Below are 23,610 nucleotides of genomic sequence, written 5' to 3' on the forward strand. Positions count from 1 at the left end.
TGTGGGACATCTACGCGTGTTTCTGTACACTATTCTCTCAGCTGTTAACGTCAAACACTAATTTCTCTCCTGGGTATAAGCATATTGCGAATCAGCTATCAGATGTGGGCCAGAAGGTCTCCCCGTCCCGCCCACCAATCATAATCAAAACCGAATTTACGGTTTTACGCGTGGTCAAAGGAAATAGGATGTTTGCTCCAGCCTTCAAGCATGTCAGAACGGTCAACTGGAAACCTATGCAGTTGAAACCTATATAATTCTATTAACCACTGTCCTCCTAATAAATTTAATTTTTAAAACTCATAAAAATGGTCAACTAGCATTTCCTTAAATCCTCAAATATCCTCTTTATGTATAAAGAGAAAGCAAGATGGCCCCACCCGCGTGGCTCAGTGGTTGAGCGTTGACCTATGAACCCGGAGGTCACGGTTCAAGGTCAGGGCTCCATGCCCAGATGGGGGCATGCAGGAGGCAGCTGATCAATGATTCTTGCTCATCATTGATGTTTCTATCTCCCTCACCCTTCCTCTCTGAAATCAATAAAAATATATATATATTTTTAAAGAGGAAGCAAGATGAATTTAGATTGTGGTGACAAATGAAAGAAATTAGGACTATCTCTTTCCCTGCCAGAAATAAATAAAAAATGAGGATAAATGAAAATATTTACTTAGTACAATCCAGTGTTTGTTGTTTTTAAAATTTTTATTACAATTTCTATCATTTGATATAATAGAGCACCTTTTCATCAAAAGAGGAGCAATGTAAAATTGAACTTTTAAGTATTATCAAACTGTAACTTCACAAAAAAAATTTAAGGTTAAAATGGATTACATTTCCAGCTGCAGTGTAGAACTTATAGTTGTAATGACCTAATGTTTCTTCTGCTGCAGGACTCAGTCTGAGGCCACACACTTGAAAAGACAAAAAATAAAATGAAATTTTTGACTATGGTAGGGCAAAGGAATTTTAGTCAAATCTCCTTTAGTGAATAATGGAATTACTACCAAAGCTAGAGTAGACCTTAGGTTTCAGAACTCCTAGTTTAATATTTTTCCACTGACTCTCTGAAATATTTGCAAATGTTTGTTGCAAATATTAATGGGATATAGCAGCTCTCCTCATAACAGCCAAAAATTGGAGACAAATGCCCATCAAACGATGACTGGATAGATAAAGTGTGTTAAATATCCATGCAATGGAATATTTTCAGCAATGAAAAGGAATGAACATCGATGAACCATGAAATTATAAACATTGTTAAATGAAAGAAGCCAGACACAAAAGACCACATATTGTATGATTCCATTTCTATGAAATGTCCAGAACAGGCAAATCTACAGAGACAGAAAGTAGATTAGGGGTTGCCTAGGACTGGGTGGTGTGTGGGTGCTGCTATTGAAGATCAACTGGGTGCATGACTGCTAAAGGATGAAGTATATGGTATATGAATTATATGTCAACAATAAAAACATTACAAAAATATTAATGGAATAGTGGGCAAACAATCACTGGAGAGTTGAAAATAATTTTTTTAAAGAACGTTCTCAAGATTAATATATGGATTCTGTCTCTTGTGCTTAACTAGCTTATAGATTTTAATTCTGAAGTCTAGTTACACCATCTTTAAAACAGATAATATTAACACTTGCCTTTAGAACTGTGAGGATGAAGTAAGGTAATCATGTGCCTAGCACAATGATTGATGCATACAAAGTGCTCAATAAATGGTGACTATTACCATTACATAGTTTTCAAAAACGATGAGTAGATTCTAGAATGAATATCTTTAAATGTCCAAAATGAAAATAATAATTTTAAATGATGTGTGGAATTCTACACAAATATTCTCTACATTATCAGTTTGTACAGAATTGTACAGTTGAAACCTATATAAATTTTATTAATATATAAAATAGCTAGGTGGTGATGTATCCATTTCAAAGAAATGTACATAAAACATTACAATCCTTAGAGCCCTGTGTTATCTGAGTGAGTATAAAACCTGGATTATCTCTTCTGCAAAATTTAGATTTACACCCCACTTAAATGGAAGTTAGAGTTCCAGTTACCTCAAATCCAGCTGCAAACAAAAACAAGTGTAAAAACGCTTGAAAGCAATAATAAAAAGTGACTGCAAAGTTTGTGAGCTAAGCTGGAGCTGTTTGTGAGTCTCTCACAGTCCATTCGTTTACCTTATTATAATAAACTAAAGGCCCAGTGCATGAATTTGTGCACAGGTGGGGTCCCTTGGCCTGGCAAGTGATCGGGGCTGATGGGGGCTGCAGGAGGTTGGCCGGCTGGCCAGATCGGGGCCATCGGGGCTGACCAGCCGGGGGTCAGGGCCACAGGAGGCTGGCTGTGGGAGCGCACTGACCACTAGGGCACAGCTCCTGTGTTGAGCATCTGCCCCCTGGTGGTCAGTGTGCATCATAGCAACCGGTTGACCAGTCGTTCAGTAGCTTAGGTATATATATATATATATATATATATATATATAATGTTCAGGTCTGTGAGTTCCCAGCCCAGAAATTAGAATGTGATCATTGGAAAGGAAGGAAAAGAAAAGGGGTGCTTTGTTAAAAGTAAACACTGACACCAGAAAACAACAGAACAACTAGAAGGGTGACAGACTGACAAATAGGGAGAATAAGTAAAAAGAGTTCAAAGCAGGGGCTACCTAGAATAAAACTCAAACCTTGGCTCATCTTTTCTACAGGCAAGCAGAGACAAACACTGAATTACAACACTGTACAATCCGCAGTGATAAACCTGAGCCACTTTAAAAAGGGTTTATTTCACCATCATTTACTTAAAAAGGCAGAGAAATATTAGGACTAATTTCTAATACAGTGGGGCCTTGACTTACGAGTTTAATTTGTTCCATGACGGAGCTCGTAACTCAAATTACTTGTATGTCAAATCAATTGTGAACGAGTGAGACAGGTGATGCTGGGCTGATGTTGTGGCGTTCACTGTGACGTTCGCTGCGCCAACTAGCGGTGGGGTATCTGAAGCTGGCTCATAACCCGAATTTTAGCTCGCAACTCAAAGCAAAAAATCGGCTGAGAGACGGCTCGTATCTCGAAAAACTCGTTAGTCAGGACACTCGTAAGTCAAGGCCCCACTGTATCTGCATGAAGGAGTTCACACACTTTAAAAGAAGATGGGGTTGAACAGAGAGAGCACAGGGTGGTACACAAAGGTGCATTTAGCTAAAAAAAAAAAAAAGGATTAGCAAAAGGTGACAATAAAAAGACTTCTGCAGAGTGTTGATGTCACCGCTGACTTCTGAAGAATGAAAAAACTGCAAGAGGGCAGGCAGGGCACTGTACACAGACAGATGGTGGCATTTGTGAGGGCCCATCAAGTTTACTCCAGGATCTTTAGGTAGTTCAGAATCTCTGGCATGAAACACACAAGGTGGGGTGGGGCATAAAAATGCAATCTACCCCCAATTGCTGTGGCAGCCTCTGAGATATCACAGACATATGGTGAAAACCACTGCAAGACGACCTGTGAACAAACATTTCTACTAAAATCACTACCATCGCTGGGCAAGTTAAGCGTATCATCCATTTCTTCTAACCTGTAAAAACAGAGTATTTTCATATTTTTGTGTTTGTTGAGATATTTTGCAGACCTGCTCCATTAATTGAAGTTTATATTGGGGGCGGGGAGGTTAACTAAGCATTACTCCAGAGAAATTCAAAGCTTATGATAGGTGGCAACTACTCGATTTCTCCTAGTCAGCAGAAAATGTTCCTGTCAGGGTCTCAACCATAATTGGCCTGAGTTCTGAGCAAGGAATACAGAAGGATCGTAGAAATACTGATCAAAAGTATGAGGAAGTTGGCAATGTACTCTTTAAAAACCTAGCATTTTGAACTCCCTCCCATCAATATTAATGAAAAAAAGAATAGAGGAATTAGACTACAAGATCCTTTTCCAGAATCAAAGGAGATGATGTCCAGAAACGCCTTTTCCAAACTAAGTTGTGTTATACAAATGTAAGGTAGTAATTATGGTGCCATGATTAAGTAAAATAGTATCCTGTTTCTATCATTGAAGCACAATGCCTTGAATAAAACGTCCATGGACTAGAGATTATTAGTAATCATTTTAATCTTAATGTTTTATAAAATAATGGACATTTAGCTATTGCACTGGCAGGTGGCTATATTGAGCCCATTGCATATCACTTATATAATTCAACTAGAGGCCTGATGCATGAAATTCGTGCAAGAGTAGGCCTTCCTTCCTCCTGGCTGCTGGCACAGGCTTCCCTCTGGCACCCGGGACCTGGGTTTCCCTTGCAGCCCCAGCTTTGTCCAGAAGGTCGTTCGGTCTAATTAGCATATTACCCTTTTATTATTATAAATATTCATGTGGCACTAGGATGCGTTCTGGAACAAAGGACAAAAATAAGACAGGATCCCTGCACAGAAGGCATACAATCGAAAAGGCATAAAGATACAAGGGATAGAACTATAGGAACAGAAAACTTAATCTTTAAAAAATTTTGTTTCCATGAAAAATTCCCAAGTCTTTGGTGATAATCGATGGAATGCCTTAATGAAGTAGGTTTTGGAAGCGGGTCTTAAAGGGAAGGTGCTCATTTGTTGTAAGAAAGGACGGATTTGTTTCTGGGACATGATGACCAAATGATTCTTGACGGATGGCAGGAAGAGGCTTCCCTGGGTGTCAGAATATTCTGGGCGGCAACAAAGAAGCTAGGAGGTTTCAGAACAAGATGGTAGCTTCTGCCCTTGAATTGATTTCATTTATTTTAAAAATTCAGTTAACACCGAAGGGAATGTGGGCCTTTTCGGTTTCTAAAAGGGAGAATGCTTTAAAGACAGAGATGAGCGATATTAAGATGAAGATCAAGAAAAATGAACAGTGCAATGCAGTGCTAGAAAAAATTAGGAAAAACAACAGACATAAGGGGAAGAGTCAAAGGTAAAGACCACTAAACAATGGAAGAATTAACAAGACGTCAAGGTTAATTAGGAAGGTCAGGTGAGGGAAGGCTTAATATGAAATTTGTCTTATGAGAAATTATTAAAAGATTTAAAGATGTAATACAAAGGTCCCACTGAAGCAAAAGATACATTTTAAATGATTTTGATTTAAAAAGGGAAATATACTGTAAAATATTTATTTAATAAAAATAATTTTATAAGCTATACAGAATTGAATAAAAAGTACAACAAATTATTTCCACTTTGCAAAACTGCATACAGTACAACTTGCAAATAGTGTTCAGCATTCTGCAAACATGGCCACCCACCAAGACGTGCACCTATTACTGTCTTAATAAGTAAAGGCTCCAGGTGTGTGCCACAGACTTCAAATTAAATTCCAGGGAGAAAATGCTTTGGTAACATGAACACTTTGATTATACAACAGTCCATTTCATTTAAAAAGATTAAATAAAATCCCTCAAGTACCACTCTTCTATTTGTTTCTGAGTAAACAATTCCCTATGTAGCAAAATACAAGATAAAATATAAAATTACAGGCTGTTACTTTAAGATATCATGTCCTCTTCCCTTCCATAGCTAGTGTTCTTTTCCTTTCCCTATATCCAAAAAGATGTTGAATGGAAAATGACCTATTCTTATTCTATTCATTTACTTTTAGAGTTCCTGCTTAAACCAAATATATCTGTCAATTTTGCAATCTTGACACTGTTATTCAGTTTAGCTGTGTCACTCGAAAAATACTAACACCCCAGATGAAAGCAGCTACCAAGGTTCTTTTCAAGGTAAGGCAACACAGTTGGCTTTAAAGTCCTCTTCACGGCTCACATATCCCAGCAGCCACTTGGTAGGCAGGCTGATTTGTTAATGTATAAATGTATACAGAATATTTTTTTCAAGTACCTTGGAACTGGAATCACTAGCAGTTGTTATTTTAAGCAAATATTAAAGATGACCCACCTTTAGAGCAAAGGCAGATTTAATGTACAAAGTGCAGGAATCGTATCTATCCTGGTTCCTGTCCCATTGAAATCAACGAAAAGAGGCTCAGTTTGTGAAAAAGGCCTTGGAATAATCCAACTCCTAATGACGACCTTATCTTGGATAAGAAGGACAAATATAAAAGTTATAAATGGAGATGAAGTTATTTTTAAAAAGACTTTTTCATTTTATTTTGGAAATAAAAGGGAATGCAAATACAGAGTGGGCTAGCACAGTAAGCGCCATGTCAGTCACCGGTGACTGACACTATACTTTCCGCCCGGAAGACAAAACAGGCTGGGCGCTTAACGTGCTAGTTGTGTCTTTAGCCCATATTTTAACTTTTCATCATGGAATTAACAGTCCTTCCCACTGCGGAATAAAAGACGAGGAAATCTACCTACATTTCCTGATTAGGTCTCTTCACTCAGCTTATGAGCAGGCTTCAAAACTTGCCTTATTTTCTAACTAAATGAGCTTCTCTGGGAAGCATAGAATAATGCAAACATATATTTCAAACAAAAATCTACACAAATACATAACTCGCAAGATGGGAACATTCATACAATGAATTCTTAAACATAACTTATTAGAAATAACATATACTCCTTATAGGACAGGACACCAAACCAGAGCAAATATTGCCTGTGATAGGACAACTTTCATCTGTAGAAACACAAGCGCACATGAGTAACACAAAATAAGAATTAAGTTGTACAGAGACAGGTGCTGTTACAACATATTCCTATTTTGACCTGTAACATCGGTGCCCCTGTGAGACCCTGGTCTCAAGCTTCTGTCTAATCAGCTATAGAAGTACTTGACCTATGAGACACCCAGCTCACTTGCTATCAAGTATACAGCACCATGTGCTGCTTGACTGCTCACGATGATTTAGTTTTCAAAATCAAGTTCACTTTTGAATCAGAAAAAAGTCATCCTTAAATAAACAAACTTTCCTTCTGTTCCTCTGAACATGATTATGTTACGCTAGAAACACAGGTATAGTCAATTGGCTGCTTTGAAGCCATGAAATGCACATTCATAAATATATGTTCTACACCTTAAAAAATTAAATACATCCAGGGACTGTGGCTGTGCGGAGTTCTTGCTGTAAGAAGCTTGTCAGTAGTATATTATGAAGTGGTTACTTGAGAACTTGACTCTGGATCTTCCTGCTTTGTATATTTCTTCATAATCGTGACTATACCATTAGCCAGGAAAACCACAGCGATGAGTGCAAAATAACCTGCGTAGATCAGGAACTAAAGGGGGAAACAAGTCATGTATAGAATTATTAATAAGAAGAGCTGTTGTATTACATGTATGAAAACGTACTCTATAATTAAAAGGAATTCAGTTTCTCAAAGAAACTTTAAAAAGTAGTGTGTTTACCCAATGTGCCAGGCACTGAAAACACAGAGGCAGCAGGGTGTGGAGGTACAGAAGCCTGGATGCCTGAGTGTGAGTCCTGATGACATCCTTGACCAGCTGTGTGACGGTGATTGAGATACCTAATCTCTGAACCTTAACCTCATTTACAAAATGGAATTCGTATTTCCTACTTTACAGGGTTGTTGGGAAGGGATGAGATCATGCATGTAAATGTTTATTAGCACCATGCCAGTGCTGTTAATATTACTGTTGGTAATTCTGTTGTCACTGACTCATGGTCTCTACCCTCAAGCTGGCAGATTGGTACCTGGGTATGACTAACACACCAAGTTCTGAAGATCAAGAACTTTGATTCTTCCCCCAGAAGAGGGCAGTAGAAGGTCAACTACAGATTGGGGCAAAATGAGGTTTATAGTTGTTTGTATGGAAAATAATACAATAATTAATACATAATAATAATGAATAAACTGTGTTTCTATAAACCTACTTTTGCCCCACCCTGTATATTCCATTATAGGATTATATTTTATATGGATCCTCTCTAAGCTGACTTTTTAATGTGGCTATATAGTTTAGCAACATAGTCACCACCATATTCTTCTTAAAATAACTTACTAAATACATATAAGCTGGTCCATGGGTTCAATAAGAGAGTAGCTCTAAGTCTTTGAACTAGGTTTTTAAAAGATTGGATACGTTTTCCTATAGGAAATCTGTTAATCATGGCAGCTACAGGTTCAGCACAGCCCACAAATTTCTATTATCCCATATGTTTAAACCCATAATCTTTATAGCAGGATGACAGGTTCTAGTTTCTGTCCTACCCTCCATCCTTAATGAAGCTCCTAACTCTTGCAAGGCCTTCTGAGGTTTCTACTGCAAGTAGTAACTGGGAAACAGGAAGTAATAAGCTCCCCTCCTCTGCCCCCCCCCTCCGCCTTTCTGAGGCAAATGCAGTGCAAGGCAAGCAGGCTTCGGAGTTAGATTCTGGTTGAGATCCTAGCTCTGCGCCACTATTGTTGACTCGGTGACCTTAACACTCAACATTTACTTAACTCTCAGATTATTTTCTCCATTCTAAGCCTGACAACTCTACAAAATCCTATTTAAGTACCTGGCACATAGAAAGCGCTCAGCGCACATTGCCTATTATGATTTCTCTTAGATCTCATCCATAAAAATACAGTTAATTACTGCTGATATGTTGGGTCTTTCTATTCTAAGAAAACTATTGTGTAAGAATAATGGAGAAGCAATATTCTGGCCTGGGAGGGGGCACTTTTTGATTTAATCGCCTGTTTTGCCAAAGTACAGAGCAAACCCTACCTATAGGCTCACAATGCCTGAAGGCATATGCAACCATCTGATCCCTCAATGAAGAAATGTGTTTACATAGTCTTGGGTGTTTGTACAGGTGTTTTCTCAATAGGTCGTGTGTTAAGAATCAGAATGCTATTCATCAACAGCAAGTCATTACCGTGGTATCTGGGGGAGGGGGATTAAATAAAGAAGGGAGGAGACTTAGCTGCGAGGTAAGGCAGGATTGCCCCCAACATGCTCCAGGTAGCAAAGAACTACAGAGGGGGAGGACTGACAGGAGGGGACACCGTTACTTTTTATGTTACGTCAGTCTATACCAGTGGTCAGCAAACTGCAGCTCGCGAGCCACATGAGGCTCTTTGGCCCCTTGAGTGTGGCTCTTCCACAAAATACTGACTTCTGCACACGGGCCACGAAATTTCAATCGCACTGTACGTGTGCGCCCGCACGTGGTATTTTGTGGAAGAGCCACACTCAAGGAGCCAAAGAGCCACGTGTGGCTAGCAAGCTGCAGTTTGCCGACCACTGGACTGTTTGAATTTCTTTTCATTAGGCATGTCACCCTGATCAAGGCGTAACTTCTTCAGTGAAAAACAGCTCTTACCTGAGTGGTGATTTCTAAGCCAAGGCCACTGGCATCGACTACAATGAGCGTGAGCAGCGTCTGCAGGGCCAGAGCAATGAAGGTGTTGACACCAAACACTAGGGCATAGCGCTCCATACTGAGGTTTGCTGCAATCTGAAAACTTTACAAATAAAGAGGAATAAATAGATAAGAATTTCTTCCTGGGTAGTTAAAATTTTAATTTAAATGGGAAGGCCCCCTTCTTTGTACTGTCAATCACCTTCCCAACTAAGTGAAAAGTATTTTGTTGCTAAATGACTTAAATCTCATGCAAAATCTGGAAACAGTGGGGACACGTGAACGAGGAATTAAATGAACCTTGCCTAAATGCTTCCTTAGGAGAAAACAAACAATACAGTGCTTTCTCCCATTTGCCTCTCTTACTTAGAAAATTTAATTTCTTTGTAAAGAAATCAAAAGGTTTATCCAATCACACTTTTCCTAATGCTTCTTTGAATAAAATACATACGTTGCTATAGTGATGAGTAACATGTAGATGATTCTGAAGACAACATAGGACGCGTAGCACACCCAAATGTTACCCACGGTGTCCATGATGTACACTGCGGCCGCAATCAGGAGAGAACACAGCGACAGTGTCATTTCTCCCCAAGTGGACCAGGATATTTTTATGTAACCAACTGCAAAAACGGCGACAGCACCTGCAGAATGACCAGAAAAATAAATAAAGACTATTTAAAAAAAATTAAATCAGCTTAGATTATTCCATTTTAAAGCTGTGAACTTATATAGAGGGTGCTCAAGATTAGGGAGGGCCTTGAAAGGGAGGCAGAGAATTGGACTTGATAGAATAAATGCTATGGAGCCAGTGTGAGGTTGAGAGACTGAATCAGGGTGGCTGGCAATGAGATGGGAAAGGAGGCCACAGATCCAGGGAGGCTGCCAAAGAAATGCGGCTGAGGCAGAGGCAATGTCCAGAGGAACCACTGCTCCTACCGGTAAGCCTGGCACTGTGGCAGGACAGGGCCCTCTCTTCCTCCCCGAGGAGCCACTGAGAACATGGCAACAGGGCATCTCTGCCCTTTGGGAAAATGATGACAATGATAATGACAGCTAAAAATCTATGGAGTGCTCCTAAGTGCCAGGTGCAGTTATAAGTGTTTACAGAAATCATGTGAAAACCTTTATGAGGCATGTCAACAAATTAGAAAGGGACAATAGAATAAAGCAGTCAATGCACCGGCTCTGAGTTCAAATCTTAACCTCACTACTTACCATCTACATTACCTTGGGCAAGTTAGTAACCTATCTGTCCATGGTTTCCTCAACTGTAAAATAGGATGGCAACTGCAGCTATCTCAGGAATTTTGTAAGGACTGAGTTAATATACATGAATTATAACAGCGGTTCTCAACCTGTGGGTCACGACCCCTTTGGCGGTCGGACGACCCTTTCACAGGGGTCGCCTAAGACCATCCTGCATATCAGATATTTACATTACGATTCATAACAGTAGCAACATTACAGTTATGAAGTAGCAACGAAAATAATTTTATGGTTGGGTCACAACATGAGGAACTGTATTTAAAGGGCCAGAAGGTTGAGAGCCACTTAATTATAACATCAGAGCTCAAAGTAAGTAAGTCATTCTTTGGAGTTACTTCAAGTTCGGGAGAGGAGAGAAAACCTGATTATGGTTGACGACTACCAGAGGAATCCCCCTCCTAACCATCCCTAATTCAGCACTGCTTACCCAGTAAGGTGGAAACGGCCTCCACGCCTCCGTTATAGATAGCAGCATTGCGAGAAGGCATCACCTGCTCCCACAGGCCCTGTGTGTAGTTGATCACTTGAAAATAGCCACAGGTGGAGAGGGCCCACCACACCGACCAGCAGAGCAGCGGGCGGGAGGAGTAGCACATCAAGAAGTCGTTCCACAGTACCTTCAGCACAAGGAGCCGGTCTGGCTGGGGCTCCTACAAACCAAAGGGAAGAAAGCTCACCCATCTCGAAGGCAACTGGACAGGAGCAATTGTATAGGCTCAATATTTAACTTAACAGGCGTTACTCTTTTCCTTTGTGAAAAATATGTACAGGGTGGGGCAAAAGTAGGTTTACAGTTGTTCATATGGAAAATAACAATAAATAATAATACAAGAATAAACTCGTGATACATAGTTATAAAATTTTCTTGTAATGAGAACTTTTAAGACCTATTTTATTAGCAACTTTCAAATATGCAATATTGTCATCACCATGTTGCACATTGTGGCCCCAGGACTTATTTTATAACTGGAAGTTTGTACCTTTTGACCTCCTTCACCCATTTCTCCTACTGCCCAATCCCAATCTGTTCTTTGTATCTATGAGATTTTTGGATTTTTGGTTGTGTGAGTGCACGTTTTGTTTTGAGAATCCAAATATAAGGGAGATCGTATGGTATTTGTCTTTCTCTTTTTGACCTATTTCTTGTAGCATAATACACTTGAAGTCTATCTATGTTGTCTGCAAATGGCAAGAATTCATTCTTTTTTTTCCCCTTTAATCCTCACCCAAGGATATGTGTTTATGTATTTAGTTTTTAGAGAGAGAGGAAAGGAGAAACATTGATGTATGAGAGAAACATCAATTGGCTACCTCCCCCAATCAGGGATCGGATCCAGTGATTCTCAACCTTCCTAATGCCACAACCCTATACAGTTCCTCATGTTGTGGTGACCCCCAACCATAAAGTTATCTTCGTTACTACTTCATAACTGTAATTTTGCTACTGTTATGAATTGTAATATAAATATCTGATATGCAGGATGTATTTTCAGGGGTCGCGACCCACAGGTTGAGAACCACTGGTAGGCAATCAAGGTAGGTGCCCTGACTGGGAACTGAACCTGCAACCTTTTGGTGCACAGAACAAAGCTCCAATCAGTTGAATCACCGGCCAGGGCATTACTCATTTTTTATGGCTAATAATTTTTTATTATTATACACCACATTTTCTTTATTTGTTCATCCACTGACAGACACATAGGTTGTTCCATATCTTGGCTATTTTAACTAATGCTACAATGAACATGGGGGTGCAGATATCTTTTTGAGATAGTGTTTTTGTTTTCTTCAAATACCCAGAAGTAGAACTGCTGGATCATATGGATGTTCAATTTACACTTCTATCAATAGTGACAAAGGGTTTCCTTTTCTCCACATCCTCTGAGACCCAGCTCGTTAAGGAGCTCATTAACTCAAATTACTCTGTCAACTCAAAGCAAAAAATCAGCCAAGAGACAGCTGGTATCTCAAAAAACTCGTTAAGTCGGGACACTCCTAAGACAAGGCCCCACTGTACTTGTTATTATCTTTCTGAGAACAACCATTCCAACAGGTGTGTGTGGTTTTGATTGCATTTCCCTGGTGATTAGAAGTATCTCTTCTTGTATCTGTTAGTCACGTGCATGTCTTCTTTGGAAAAATATCTATTCAGATCTTTTGCCTGTTTTTTAATTGGATTTTTTTTTTTACTATTGAGTTGTATTAGTTTTTTATGTATTTTGGATATTAACCCCTTGTCAGATATATAATTTGCAAATATTTTCTCCTATTCAGTAGGTTGCTCTTTCATTTTGTTGACTGTTTCCTTTGCTATGCAGAAGCTTTTTAGTTTGATGCAGACCCACTTATTTTTGCTGTTGTTGCTTTTGCTTTTGGTGTCAGGTTTAAAAAATCATTGCCAAGACCAATGTCACGAAGCTTACTGCCTTTGTTTTCTTCGAAGAGTTTAATGTTTCGGGTCTTGCTGTCTCAAATCTTAATCCAGTTTGAGTTAATTTTGTGTAGCCTCTTTTCCTTTAAATAGAACCTTGAAAGGGTATAATTAAGTCTTTACAAGTTAAAGGCCACTCTTTACTGAGCTCAGTTGTGCAAAGGGAAATTTATCTATACTCAAACCAATGGCTACGATGGGAACTTTTGAGAATAAGTTTGATAAACTTATTATTTGTCAAAATATGGTTCTATGAGTCAGGACTGCACTTTTTTCTGATTTTCATGGCTGGTTCCTTTATGTTACTCAGGTCTCAACTCAGACAATAGCTTTCAGAAGCCATTCAGTACTCTTACCAGTCATTACTTCTGGAGACCCTGTCACTTGCTAGCCCATTTTCCCTTACTATAAAATCAAGATCAAACCACCAACCTACCTACATATTCTTCTTTACCATATTACTTCAATTATAACTTATGGTCAGTTATGAGCGTTGTCAACTTAAAATGACAGTGCAACCTCCAACATCCATATTTTGACTTTCCTTCAGGCTTGTCAAAGAAAAGCAGTATTTTAGGGCTGTAAGCGCCAAGCAGCACTGCCTGCCTGTTAGCCAGGAGCAAAGCCAAGGACATCATGGTATGGCTTGAACCCTAATTTTTACCACACTGTAACCAACATGATGGCTCTGACTGTTGTCTCCCAGTGGAAGGCTTCATGGAGCACAGTCCAGGGTGAAGTGAATCTCCCGTATATTCTTCGCTGTGTTTAGGAGTGTATCTGTCTAATTCTACAGCCACAACCTCTGATCCCGATCCCCTTCTCTAACACGAGAGGGTTGATGAGATCTAATGTCCCTTGTAACTTTAAGATGCTCTTATTATTCTAAGACTTGTGGTTTGAATCACTTTTAACTCTAAAAATGTTATAATTATTCAGCATGTCAAGTATTCATACTTTGCCTATCTATAAACAACAAATATCAAGTTGCTCTATGACTGTAGATTTCAACTCATTAGTAGGTAATAAAATCAATTTAGTGAGCAACAATCACATGATAAAAAATAAAGTGAATGGAATGTGTCAGAATAATGTATTTTAAAAACCATGGTTTCAGTTACATAAAAAGTATGTGTGTGTGTGTATGTATGTGTATATATATATACACACACACACACAAATATATCCTATATAATAAAGAGCTAATATGCTAATTAGACCGAACAGCAGAACGACCATCCAGACAACCTTCTGGACGAAGCCCCCGAGGCACCCGGGGCTGCGAGGGCTGAGGCCGCTTGCACAAATTTTGTGCATCGGGTCTCTAGTGTGTGTGTGTGTGTGTGTGTGTGTGTGTGTGTGTGTGTACACACATGTGCGCACACACACACACACCTGTGTACTGGTTGCTATGTAAAATGTTTCTTCCTAAGTAGTTTCTGATTCATATTCAAAAAAGTTTAAAACTTAACTGGTCTATGAAAATCTTTAGAATTATGGTCAATATGTTAACATTTTTAAAAATATACACGTATTATAGATATGCATGTACTTATTAATCTTAGCTAAAGCCATGTTGACACATTTGAGACAGATTTTTAGAAGGTTCTTATTCTTTTTTCTACATGAGATCTATCAACCAACCACTCGTACTCCCTTCCCTCCCTCATCAACTCTTTGTTGACTCTCTGGCATCACCTAACAAACTGATGGAATTAGCATTTCATTTCTACTTAGTTCCTGGTAACTATGACTGAAGCGGCCCTAATAGTCAAAGTGAGTTTATGGTAAGTGTCACCCAGGCTCTAAAGTGTGACCCAGGCTCTTTGGGATGATAACCTACATTTCAACGAGTAACCAGAGTGAAGATGGGGGAAGGCGAGAGAGTAATTTTCGATGAGGACATTAGATGCCACGTTGAAACAAGTTGGATTAACTCCAGGTGGAGAGCCAGGCTCTATTCATGCTGGTCCTTTACTCTCAGCCGGCCCACAAAGCCTACGGAGCTTGGCTTTATGCCTGACAGAACCCGTCTACAAAGATGGAATGTTAATAGGCTTATTAACAAACACCTCCCAAGAAAACTAAGATTAATTCAGTATGTTTGAAATGAATCTTGCCTCTCATAGCTTATAACCTGATAGAAAGATAAACTTTTATTAAAGGGTGACTGACTGGGGGAGGCGGTGAATCTTCCTGGCTAGAGAGAATGGATGGATGAATTATTTGGATGCCATACCTCAGCTAAGAAACAATTTCATAGTCACACTTCTAACATTATTTCATCTTCTTAAATATTCCTTTGGATCCTCATCTCCTGTATTATTCATTACTACGCACTTCGGCAAAGTAAAATTTCCAGCACAGAAGAGGACAGTAACTCCTATCCGTAAACACTTTGGCTTCAAGTGAGAAACGGGAAGTAGATATTCATCATTTGTTGGAATCATTTCACCTATTCATTTAGCAAAAATTTTCTGAGTGCTGTATTTATATGCCAAGTTCTGGGGATTGAAAGATGAAAGAAGAGATAGCCCTTACTGTGGCTTCTAAAACATCTCTGACAGAAGCAATAGAATGTTGTGCCAGTCTGACCTTGAAGGTCATTCACTCCAGAGGAAAACACATTTGTCATTCCTAATCTAAATCAACCTTATCTTGAATCAATGAATGAATCAACCTCCATCCAATTCAGGATAAAACCTGAGTCCACGTGAATACAAGGTCTAGCATAGGGGGTTTCCTGTCTGTTTTTTCACTGCTGGTCTGGCCCCGGAGTAGCAGCCACAAGACATTCAAAGTTGGACTTACCGGTTCCTCCATGGGAGGCTCCTCCACATTTAGAGGGATTTTTGACTCAACATCCTCCCACCCGGGAAGGTGGTTAGAAGCTGAGGTGTCAGTCACAATACCACCATTTTGTATCTTGATACCATTCACTCCCTTGCAGGTAGAATGAACATGGTGGAAAAAAAGGCTCTTCTGTGGCATAGGCAGAAACCAGGCCACGGCAAAAGCCACAGAAACACAGGTAAGAGAGATGACATTCAGGCTGAACAGGGACCAGCCGGCCACTGAGACGAGGATTTGCCCTAGGACAGAGCCCACTGTGAAGCCCACCAAGGTGGCAGTTCGACTGTAACTTGTGACTTTCTGGTACCTGCTCAGGTCTACCACACTGTAGATGTAAGAGTAATAGGCGATTTCAGTGGCTGTGCCGATGCCATAGAAGAATTCCAAGAACTGAATGGCCAGCAGTCCCTGGGCATAGAGCAGCATGAACCATGTGACGATAAGGCTGAGCCCTTGCAGCAGAATGACGGGTTTGTAACGGAGGTAGTCTGTGGCAAGGAACACAGGAAACAGCAGCACCAGATAAGAGTAAGTCCATACTGGATAAATTTCATTGTAGACCTGATAGGCAAAGAAGGATAAAAAGTTATTAGTGATATCAAAGGACCTGGAATATTCATAACAATTTATTCTTATAAAACAACCTACCAATACCTCATCCTTACCAACCAAAGAAATCATGACAACAGTTCTGAATAGTGTTTGGAATATACTTCCCTATTTCCACTCCATCTTTTTCTTAAAATCCTGCCCATTCATCAAGGCCTTGTTCTTAGGCTTCCTCGCCCTGGGAGACTGCGGGCGCTGACAATCTTTGTACCACAACACTCAAGGCTCTCTGGACACTGCTTTGTACGTGTCATCTCCCCGTTCCTCACATCACTGGTTCTCAGCCACGGCTGCACATTTCCCAAGGAGCTTTGAGAATTCTGGATGCCCAGCCATCGGCATTTTTTAAAAACCTCCCAGGAGATTTTAACATGAGTCAGATCTGAGAACCGTTGCCTTATAGTTCTTTAAGGGTGCACTCATCTGCACAACCTAATAGCCGGCATACTGTTTAGGACATACCTGGCTCAATAAATGTCTTCAAAACAAATAAATCCCTTGGAATCACTGTCAATTCCTTCTTCGAGGCACAGGACAGGAAGCCTTGATCTTACTGCTTGATTGATTAGGACTGATTTGAATCCTCTCATTTTTAAGTTTCATTTCTTTGGGAGCCCAGGAATAAAAGAGTTGATCTGTTTACAATCTTTTAAAGATATATATGTTTTACTGATTTCAGAGAGGAAGGAAGAGGGATAGAGAGATAGGAACATCAACGAAGATGAGAGAGAATCATTGATCTGCTGCCTCCAGCATGCCCCCTACTGGGGATTGACTTCCTAGGCATGTGACTTCCTGGTTCATATAGGTGGATGCTCAACCACTGAGCCACAATGGCTGGGCTGTTTACAATCTTGATAGAATATCTGTGGGTGGTAGAATTATGGGCAACTTTGATGTCCTTCTTTTTGCTTGAAAAAGTAGCAGTGTTGGCTATTTATTTTTAATGTATTTTTAAAATTGACATATAACAGAAATAATCTTTAAAATAAGCATTAAACCATTAAGACTTCCAGCTAGAATTTCAGTTTCATCATTTGCTGTGTGATCCTAGGCAAGTTCTTCTAGTTCCCGTTAGATTTACTCTCCATTATCAGTAAAAGAAGGTAAGACCTATACCATAGGGTTATTGTTGCAAGGATTAAATGAGAGAATATGTGTAAATCACTTACTCCACTTTATTCATCGGTCTGAAGATTTGAGGACTACCATGAACATACAGACCACTTGGAACAACATGAATTAGCTAAACTAACTGAACTGTCCTGCCCATTCTTCCAATAACAATCATCACAGGACACTTCTCCTTCCTCCTATACGTGCCTAGTGTCTAGCAAGGTCTAGACCAGTCAGTTTTAAAAGATCATTTCAAATTCTGCATCAGTGGCCCCACATTTTTTTTTTTTGGTTAATCTTCACTCAAGGATATTTTTTTCCATTGATTTTTAGAGAGTGGAAGGCAGGGGGAGAGACAGAGAGAGAAACATTGATGTGAGAGAAACACATCACTTGGTTGCCTCTCTCACCAGGGCCAGAGCCTGCAACTGAGGTATGTGCCCTTGACTGCAATCGAACCTGGGACCCTTCTGTCTTTGGGCCGATGATCTATCCACTGAACAAACCAGCAATGGCCCCAGTTTTTAAGTGCTTTCTAAAAGGTCGTCTTGGTAACAGGCTAAATACTTTGCAATGGTGCACTATAACCCTAGACTTTGACAATCTAAGTTCAAGGATGACTTTCTTTTTAACTCTTATGTATACCTCTGTTTACCCAAGTATAAAATGGGCTGTTTTAAGGTTTTAGAGGAGCAAGAGAGTAAACAATTATTGTGAAATCTTTTGCCAGCTCAGAGCACAACTATAAAAGTACAACATAATCTGAAATACATTCCAGACTTGATTTCTCTTTCTGACTGGCCGAATACCAAAAGTGATTTGTCTAAGCGCCTCACCTTCATGAATCTTTATCTAACTTGTGTTTGTAAGTCATTTAGCAACCTCCACTTGATCAGAACATGTTCTTGCACCTGAACATGTGCATGAAAGTATAATCGAGAACTGTGGAAATGATTCTAAATTCAGAAGTGTGGAAATTTTAGCAAATGAGGAACAAAGTACACTTGGCTGGCCTAACCACCGTGGAAGATGCCTCTCAATAGAAAAGCAAAGGCACCAAGAGTGCCCTGAGATGAAGGCCGGGAAGAGTGAAGGCTTCCCGACAGACTTCGTAGTTGTGTTCCATTAACAAGTTCCCACTGCTTTTTTGCCTGTAGTTTTACAGATACCCTCCTACAGTTTTCTTCAGTTGGAAAGTGCCTCCTGGGTTTGACTTAGCATGTTTCTTCACCTTCCCATTTCCCCAACAAAGCACCATAAAGCTATTAGCCACCACACCTCCCCTTTAAAATGCCCTCCATCACTTCCTTCCATACCCCACCTTCTTCTGTTTTCTACCACACCCCTCTGGACTTTAACTTACTTCTTCACTTTAGTCATATGGTCTGTACTGAGACTTTATACCCTTTCAATAATAATTGTCCCCAAATGATTACCTGCCAAATTTTCATTACATAAATCTCATCCTTTTAATTATCGATTTAAAGTGTTTATACTTATAAGTCTGTTGCTATTCCTAATACAAAACCACAATATAGACCATGAAGATGAGGAAAAGTAACATTGCCAGACCTGCAAGGCCAAGTAGAAACAAAAACAAAAGGCAAGCGGGCAGAGGCCAGATGGCTTCTCTTTAACTTACTCTAAACCGGAAACCAGACTTTTCTCCTGTGAGAGAGGATCCACCTGACATGAATGTCCCTCTCACAGTGTGACCTGCATTAGATTAGCAAATCACCTCACCTGCATGACCCCATTTAATCCAAACAACAGCCCGAGGAGGGAAATGCTTGTCATCCCTATTTTAAAACTGAGGCACCTGGCCTCAGAGAAAGGTTACAGAAACTGTCCCCCAGGTTATCATAGGTCGTAACTGGCAGAGGGAGACACTGGACCTAGATATTCTGAATCCACCGCGCTTCAATGCCTCATTTCTCCAATCAGAAAACTGGTATTGATCATTTACTGAGTTCCAGGGTTACTTCTAATGCCTGCAGCAGCTTTTTTTCTGAGAGAGAGAAAGAGAGAGAGAGAGAGAGAGAGAGAGAGAGAGAGAGAGAGAGAGAGAGAGAGAGAGAGAAAGAAACACATCAATTAGTTGCCTCCTATATGCACCCCAGCCAGAGATCAAACCTGCAACCTAGGTATGTGCCCTGACCAGGAATTGAACCCTTGACCTTCTGGTGCACGGTAGGACATTTGCCCCAACTGAGCCACACTGGCCAGGGCTACAGCAGCTTTTTCAGCCTGCATTGAGGTGCTTGTATAGGGCATTCATGAAGAGATAAAGGCCACATCTCCAGAGGTTAGCCATTGGGTTTCCAAAAAGAAAGGATCCCTTCTCTCTCAATGCCTCCAAGGAGAAACTGTCACACCAAAAGTGCTTCTTTGATATTTTGAATCTTGAAGGGGAACTTTCTACATGTAGAAATGGACAAATTACAGGCTCTACTGTCCAGATCCTGGACAATACCTTATGTCAGGTAAAATCTGCCATGTGAGCAAAAGGAACTGATTTTATTGTAAGGCGCCTGTCACAACTCTTGGGGCCAGGACTAATTTGTGGCTTTCCTCTGAGATAGAAAAGTCGAGGGGAGGCAGTTCGGCTTTAGTTTCTAATTCAGATTTAGACTTTATTTTAGAATCAAGTCCAGTTAAACTAATAAGCATTTATTTGCACAACACTGTTTTCAAGCTGTATGAAGATTACAAGAAAAAAGAATAAAATGAAGCCTGTTCTCCAAGAGCTCTGAACTAGTGTGGAATACACACACATACACTATTGATCAGGGAGATCAGAAATACGGGGTCGCTTCTGTGAGATAGGCCTTAAGGATGAGGAAGTTGGAGGCTAACAAAGTTTCGGTATCAACAGCTACACATGTAAGGGAGGGTTTCTCCAGGCTGAGATCTCATCTTTGAGTACAGACCAGGAGATGAGCCCCTGGCCGAGCTGGACTGAGGGCTCTAAGATGAATGAGGCAGGAGCTAGGGCCTGGGGAAGAGGGCAAGGGGGAGAAGGATGCAGGCCGTGGAAGATAAGGCTGTTCCGGAGGTAAGAGCCAAGTTCTGTAAGGCTCTGAAATAGCAGGTAGAGAAGGTGGAATGTTTTTTTTAAGAAAATCAATGAAAGGTAGTGAATGTTTGTCAAATCACACGCTAAAAAAGATGAAAGGGTTAAAAATATTTTGTTAAGAGGTAAAGAGCTCTATTTTATTAAATGTTTGTCTTTCCGCTCTTGGGAAACAATCAAATTTTAACCTGTTTAAAACTTACCAATGGTACCTAAAAGAGGTAAACATTTTCCCTGAGATATAAGAAAAAATCTTTTGAGAGTCTGTCCTTCCTTCCCTCCTTTTGTCTTTAGAGATGGCTACCAACAGCCTTATTTAAGACGATCCAGCTTGGCCCTTCTCAAGTCTTCTAGGAGGAAATACAAACTTCAACACAAACATCACTGAGCACGATTAACATTCACTCTGCCTAAAAACCATGTCATATTTTTATTTCACTGTCACTGGTGAAAGCAGGCACTCAGTCAGAAAGAACACATTGTTCTATTTATTTCAATTACTCGATTATTTTTAAAAATCTAGGATTCTGGAGGGGGTGAAGAGAGCCACACTGCGCAACCAACAGACTCAGCCCTAATTCCAGAGTCCTCAGAGACAAATGGCATCCCTTTCCCCAGACACTCGCTTTCTTTCCAAACCCTGCCCTCTTCCTTTTCTAATTTGCAATAACAGAAGTGTGCTACGGTTTTGTTACACAATCAGCAAATATTTCCGGGCCCCCCCCCCGGCCCCCCCCGCCCCCCGCTTTATTCCTATGCCCCTGAACATATTTCACTCACCCTAGAAAGTTTTCTGGTAAGACAGGGCACATCCCACAGCATGGAACAACCCACAGCAACTCTTTGCCCAGGGCACGTGACAAAACAGATTGCCTTTCAAACATCAACACTGGGAGAATGTTTCTTGGCCGTGCGCTTGCTCAGGCAAGGTGCACACACCGATCACATGGCAGTTCACATGCAACTTTAATTGTCAGCAGCTCACCAGCAGTATCACCTCTGCTTCAGTGCCTACACCTCCGACCCAGGGGCCGTGCTGGGTGTCCAGGATCATTCTCTCCTATTTACTGCAGTCATGTTCTTCTTGTAAAACCGTTCTGTTCACAAGAGTTGGCCCTTTCCATTTTACTACCGTATAAAAATTCAAACATGTAATGAGTAACTGCTGCAGTCCCTTGGGGAGTGGGCCCCAAGACTGCGAAACAGAAGACCTGAAGTTGGGTCAAAGTCAGTGACACTTGCGAGAGGTGAGACTATGAGAAACTCAAATGAAACCCTCCATCCAGACTTCACCACCCGCCCTTCAACTCCCCGACCAGGGACCTTGGAGACGGAGGATGATGCAGTAACCCAGTGCGCTGTGTGTGATGACATCCTGCTCTGACCTGCTAGGCAGGGAGACTGAGAGGTGATTAATCCCAGGGAGAAGAGCAAGGTTTAGACGGGAGCATGTCACCGCAACTGGAGGAAAAGTGAGCCTGGGCAAAAGGGACGAGCCAACCAGCGCCCACCCCGCTTTCCAGAAGGGGCGCCAGGCCTCAGCTTTCAGGCTTTGTAGCCTTCAAGGGAGAGCATGCTGAGCCAGCGTCATTCTGGTTTTGTGGGGCCGCCCTGTTTAGTTCCTTTTGCAGTTAATATAATGTCTTCTTCTTCAAAAACACAGGTGTGGAGACTGGCCCTACGGTTTGAGAGTTGGACGTTTTCAAAGCACACAGGGAACTTCTGAAGTACGCACACCCCCTCATCCGGGGAAAATCAACCAGCAAGAAGTTCTTGCTCACGGACTGCGGGCTCCCAATCACTCTGATCATCACACAAGTTTTGCAAGACCTCACCGTGCAGCTGAGGAGCAAAACTAACATCTGTGAAGCAACAATGCACAATGCAGGGAAAACTGTAATTAAGTGCCAACTCTGCGATACCATCTAAGTATCTGCTTTTATCCCAGGAGGTGTGCGTGGGGGGGGAGGTGTGTGTGTGTGTGTGGGGGGGGGGGCAGCAAATCCTTGGACACAGTCCCATCCAACTGAGAATCCAAGTCGATGAAGACGCCGGGCTCCCGCTGTCCAGGTCCTTCCTAATTTGAGCGCATCCATCTCGTCCGAGGTAAACAGAGTCAGGGACGGGAGGGGAGGGGAGGGGCTGCAGGAGCCGGAGGGCGGTCCTTCGAGAAAAGCATGTGGGTCCCTGCTTTCCATCAGCGCATATTTACTAGATCTTTACCAGGTGCACAGTGCGGCTTGCTGTTTTCACTGTTTTCTCCAAATGCACCCCCCTTTCCCCGCCAGCCCTCCCCCGGCCCCAGCAGGAACCGCCGGCCCGGAGCATCCCAGCCCCGCGGCTCCGAGCCCGCAGGAGGCGCGCCCCCAGGACCAACGGGCAAACAGCCCGAAGGACTGCGGCGCACAGCGCGGGCCGCCTTCCAACTGGGAAAAGTCACCCATCTGCCCCGCAGGGCTCCCGCCCCGCCCGCCCCCCGCCGCATCCCCTCCGCACACCTGCCGCCCGCGCCCGCGCCCGCCGCGCGTACCTCCTTCTCCGTCAGGTTCTTGTCGGGCCCCAGCAGGTAGGGCGTCAGGAAGGGCTCGGACGGCCGGAGGCTGGCGAAGAAGCCGTAGGCGCAGAGCAGCGACGTGGGCAGGAGCCAGCCCTCGCGCGGGACCCGCGCCGTGCGCAGGAGCATGGTGGCCGCCGCCGCCGCCGCCCGCCGGGACACCGGGCCGGGCACATCCATCCGGAGCGCGAGGGGCGGCGACCCGGCCCCTTCCTCCTCCTTTTCCTCCTTCGCCAACTGAAGTGAGGCTCGAGCGTCGCCCCGGCGCCGGCAGCTGTCACCACGCGCGGCGCCTCCTCCCGGCAGGGCCCGGCCGTCCTGGGTGTCGCTCCGGCCTCCTCCGCGCCGGGAGCTGCCAGTGCGGCCCCGCGACTCGCGGCC

General features: G+C 41.9%; 1 protein-coding gene across 4 annotated transcripts; it reads right to left on the reverse strand.

Annotated features, from left to right (window-relative positions):
• Positions 1-5,145: 5,145 nt before the first annotated feature.
• On the reverse strand, positions 5,146-23,610 carry SLC19A2 (solute carrier family 19 member 2). Of its 4 annotated transcripts, XM_036342937.1 has the most exons (7): positions 23,206-23,344; positions 21,661-21,803; positions 15,836-16,438; positions 11,021-11,243; positions 9,776-9,968; positions 9,286-9,427; positions 5,146-7,231 (listed from the first exon to the last, which is right to left on the reverse strand). In XM_036342937.1, exons 2-7 carry the CDS (start codon positions 21,727-21,729, stop codon positions 7,103-7,105), a joined length of 1,359 nt encoding a protein of 452 aa, XP_036198830.1. In that variant the 5' UTR covers positions 21,730-21,803; positions 23,206-23,344; the 3' UTR covers positions 5,146-7,102. The 4 variants fall into 4 exon arrangements, with proteins under 4 accessions (XP_036198830.1, XP_036198829.1, XP_036198831.1 ...); XM_036342936.1 differs by lacking the exon at positions 21,661-21,803 and having other exon boundaries at positions 23,206-23,610; XM_036342938.1 differs by lacking the exon at positions 23,206-23,344 and having other exon boundaries at positions 21,456-21,802.

Source organism: Myotis myotis, unplaced genomic scaffold, assembly GCF_014108235.1.
Source record: "Myotis myotis isolate mMyoMyo1 unplaced genomic scaffold, mMyoMyo1.p scaffold_m19_p_18, whole genome shotgun sequence".
Taxonomy (NCBI): domain Eukaryota; kingdom Metazoa; phylum Chordata; class Mammalia; order Chiroptera; family Vespertilionidae; genus Myotis; species Myotis myotis.

Bases quoted from the DNA above. Each gene is read 5' to 3' on its own strand.
- SLC19A2 (XM_036342936.1), bottom strand. From the start codon at position 23,409: ATGGATGTGCCCGGCCCGGTGTCCCGGCGGGCGGCGGCGGCGGCGGCC. The intron at 11,244-15,835 runs GTAAGTCCAACT...TTTGGTTTGTAG, and splicing joins AGCCTCCCATGGAGGAACCG to GAGCCCCAGCCAGACCGGCT. The intron at 9,428-9,775 runs GTATGTATTTTA...TTATTTGTAAAG, and splicing joins TTACTCATCACTATAGCAAC to TTTTCAGATTGCAGCAAACC.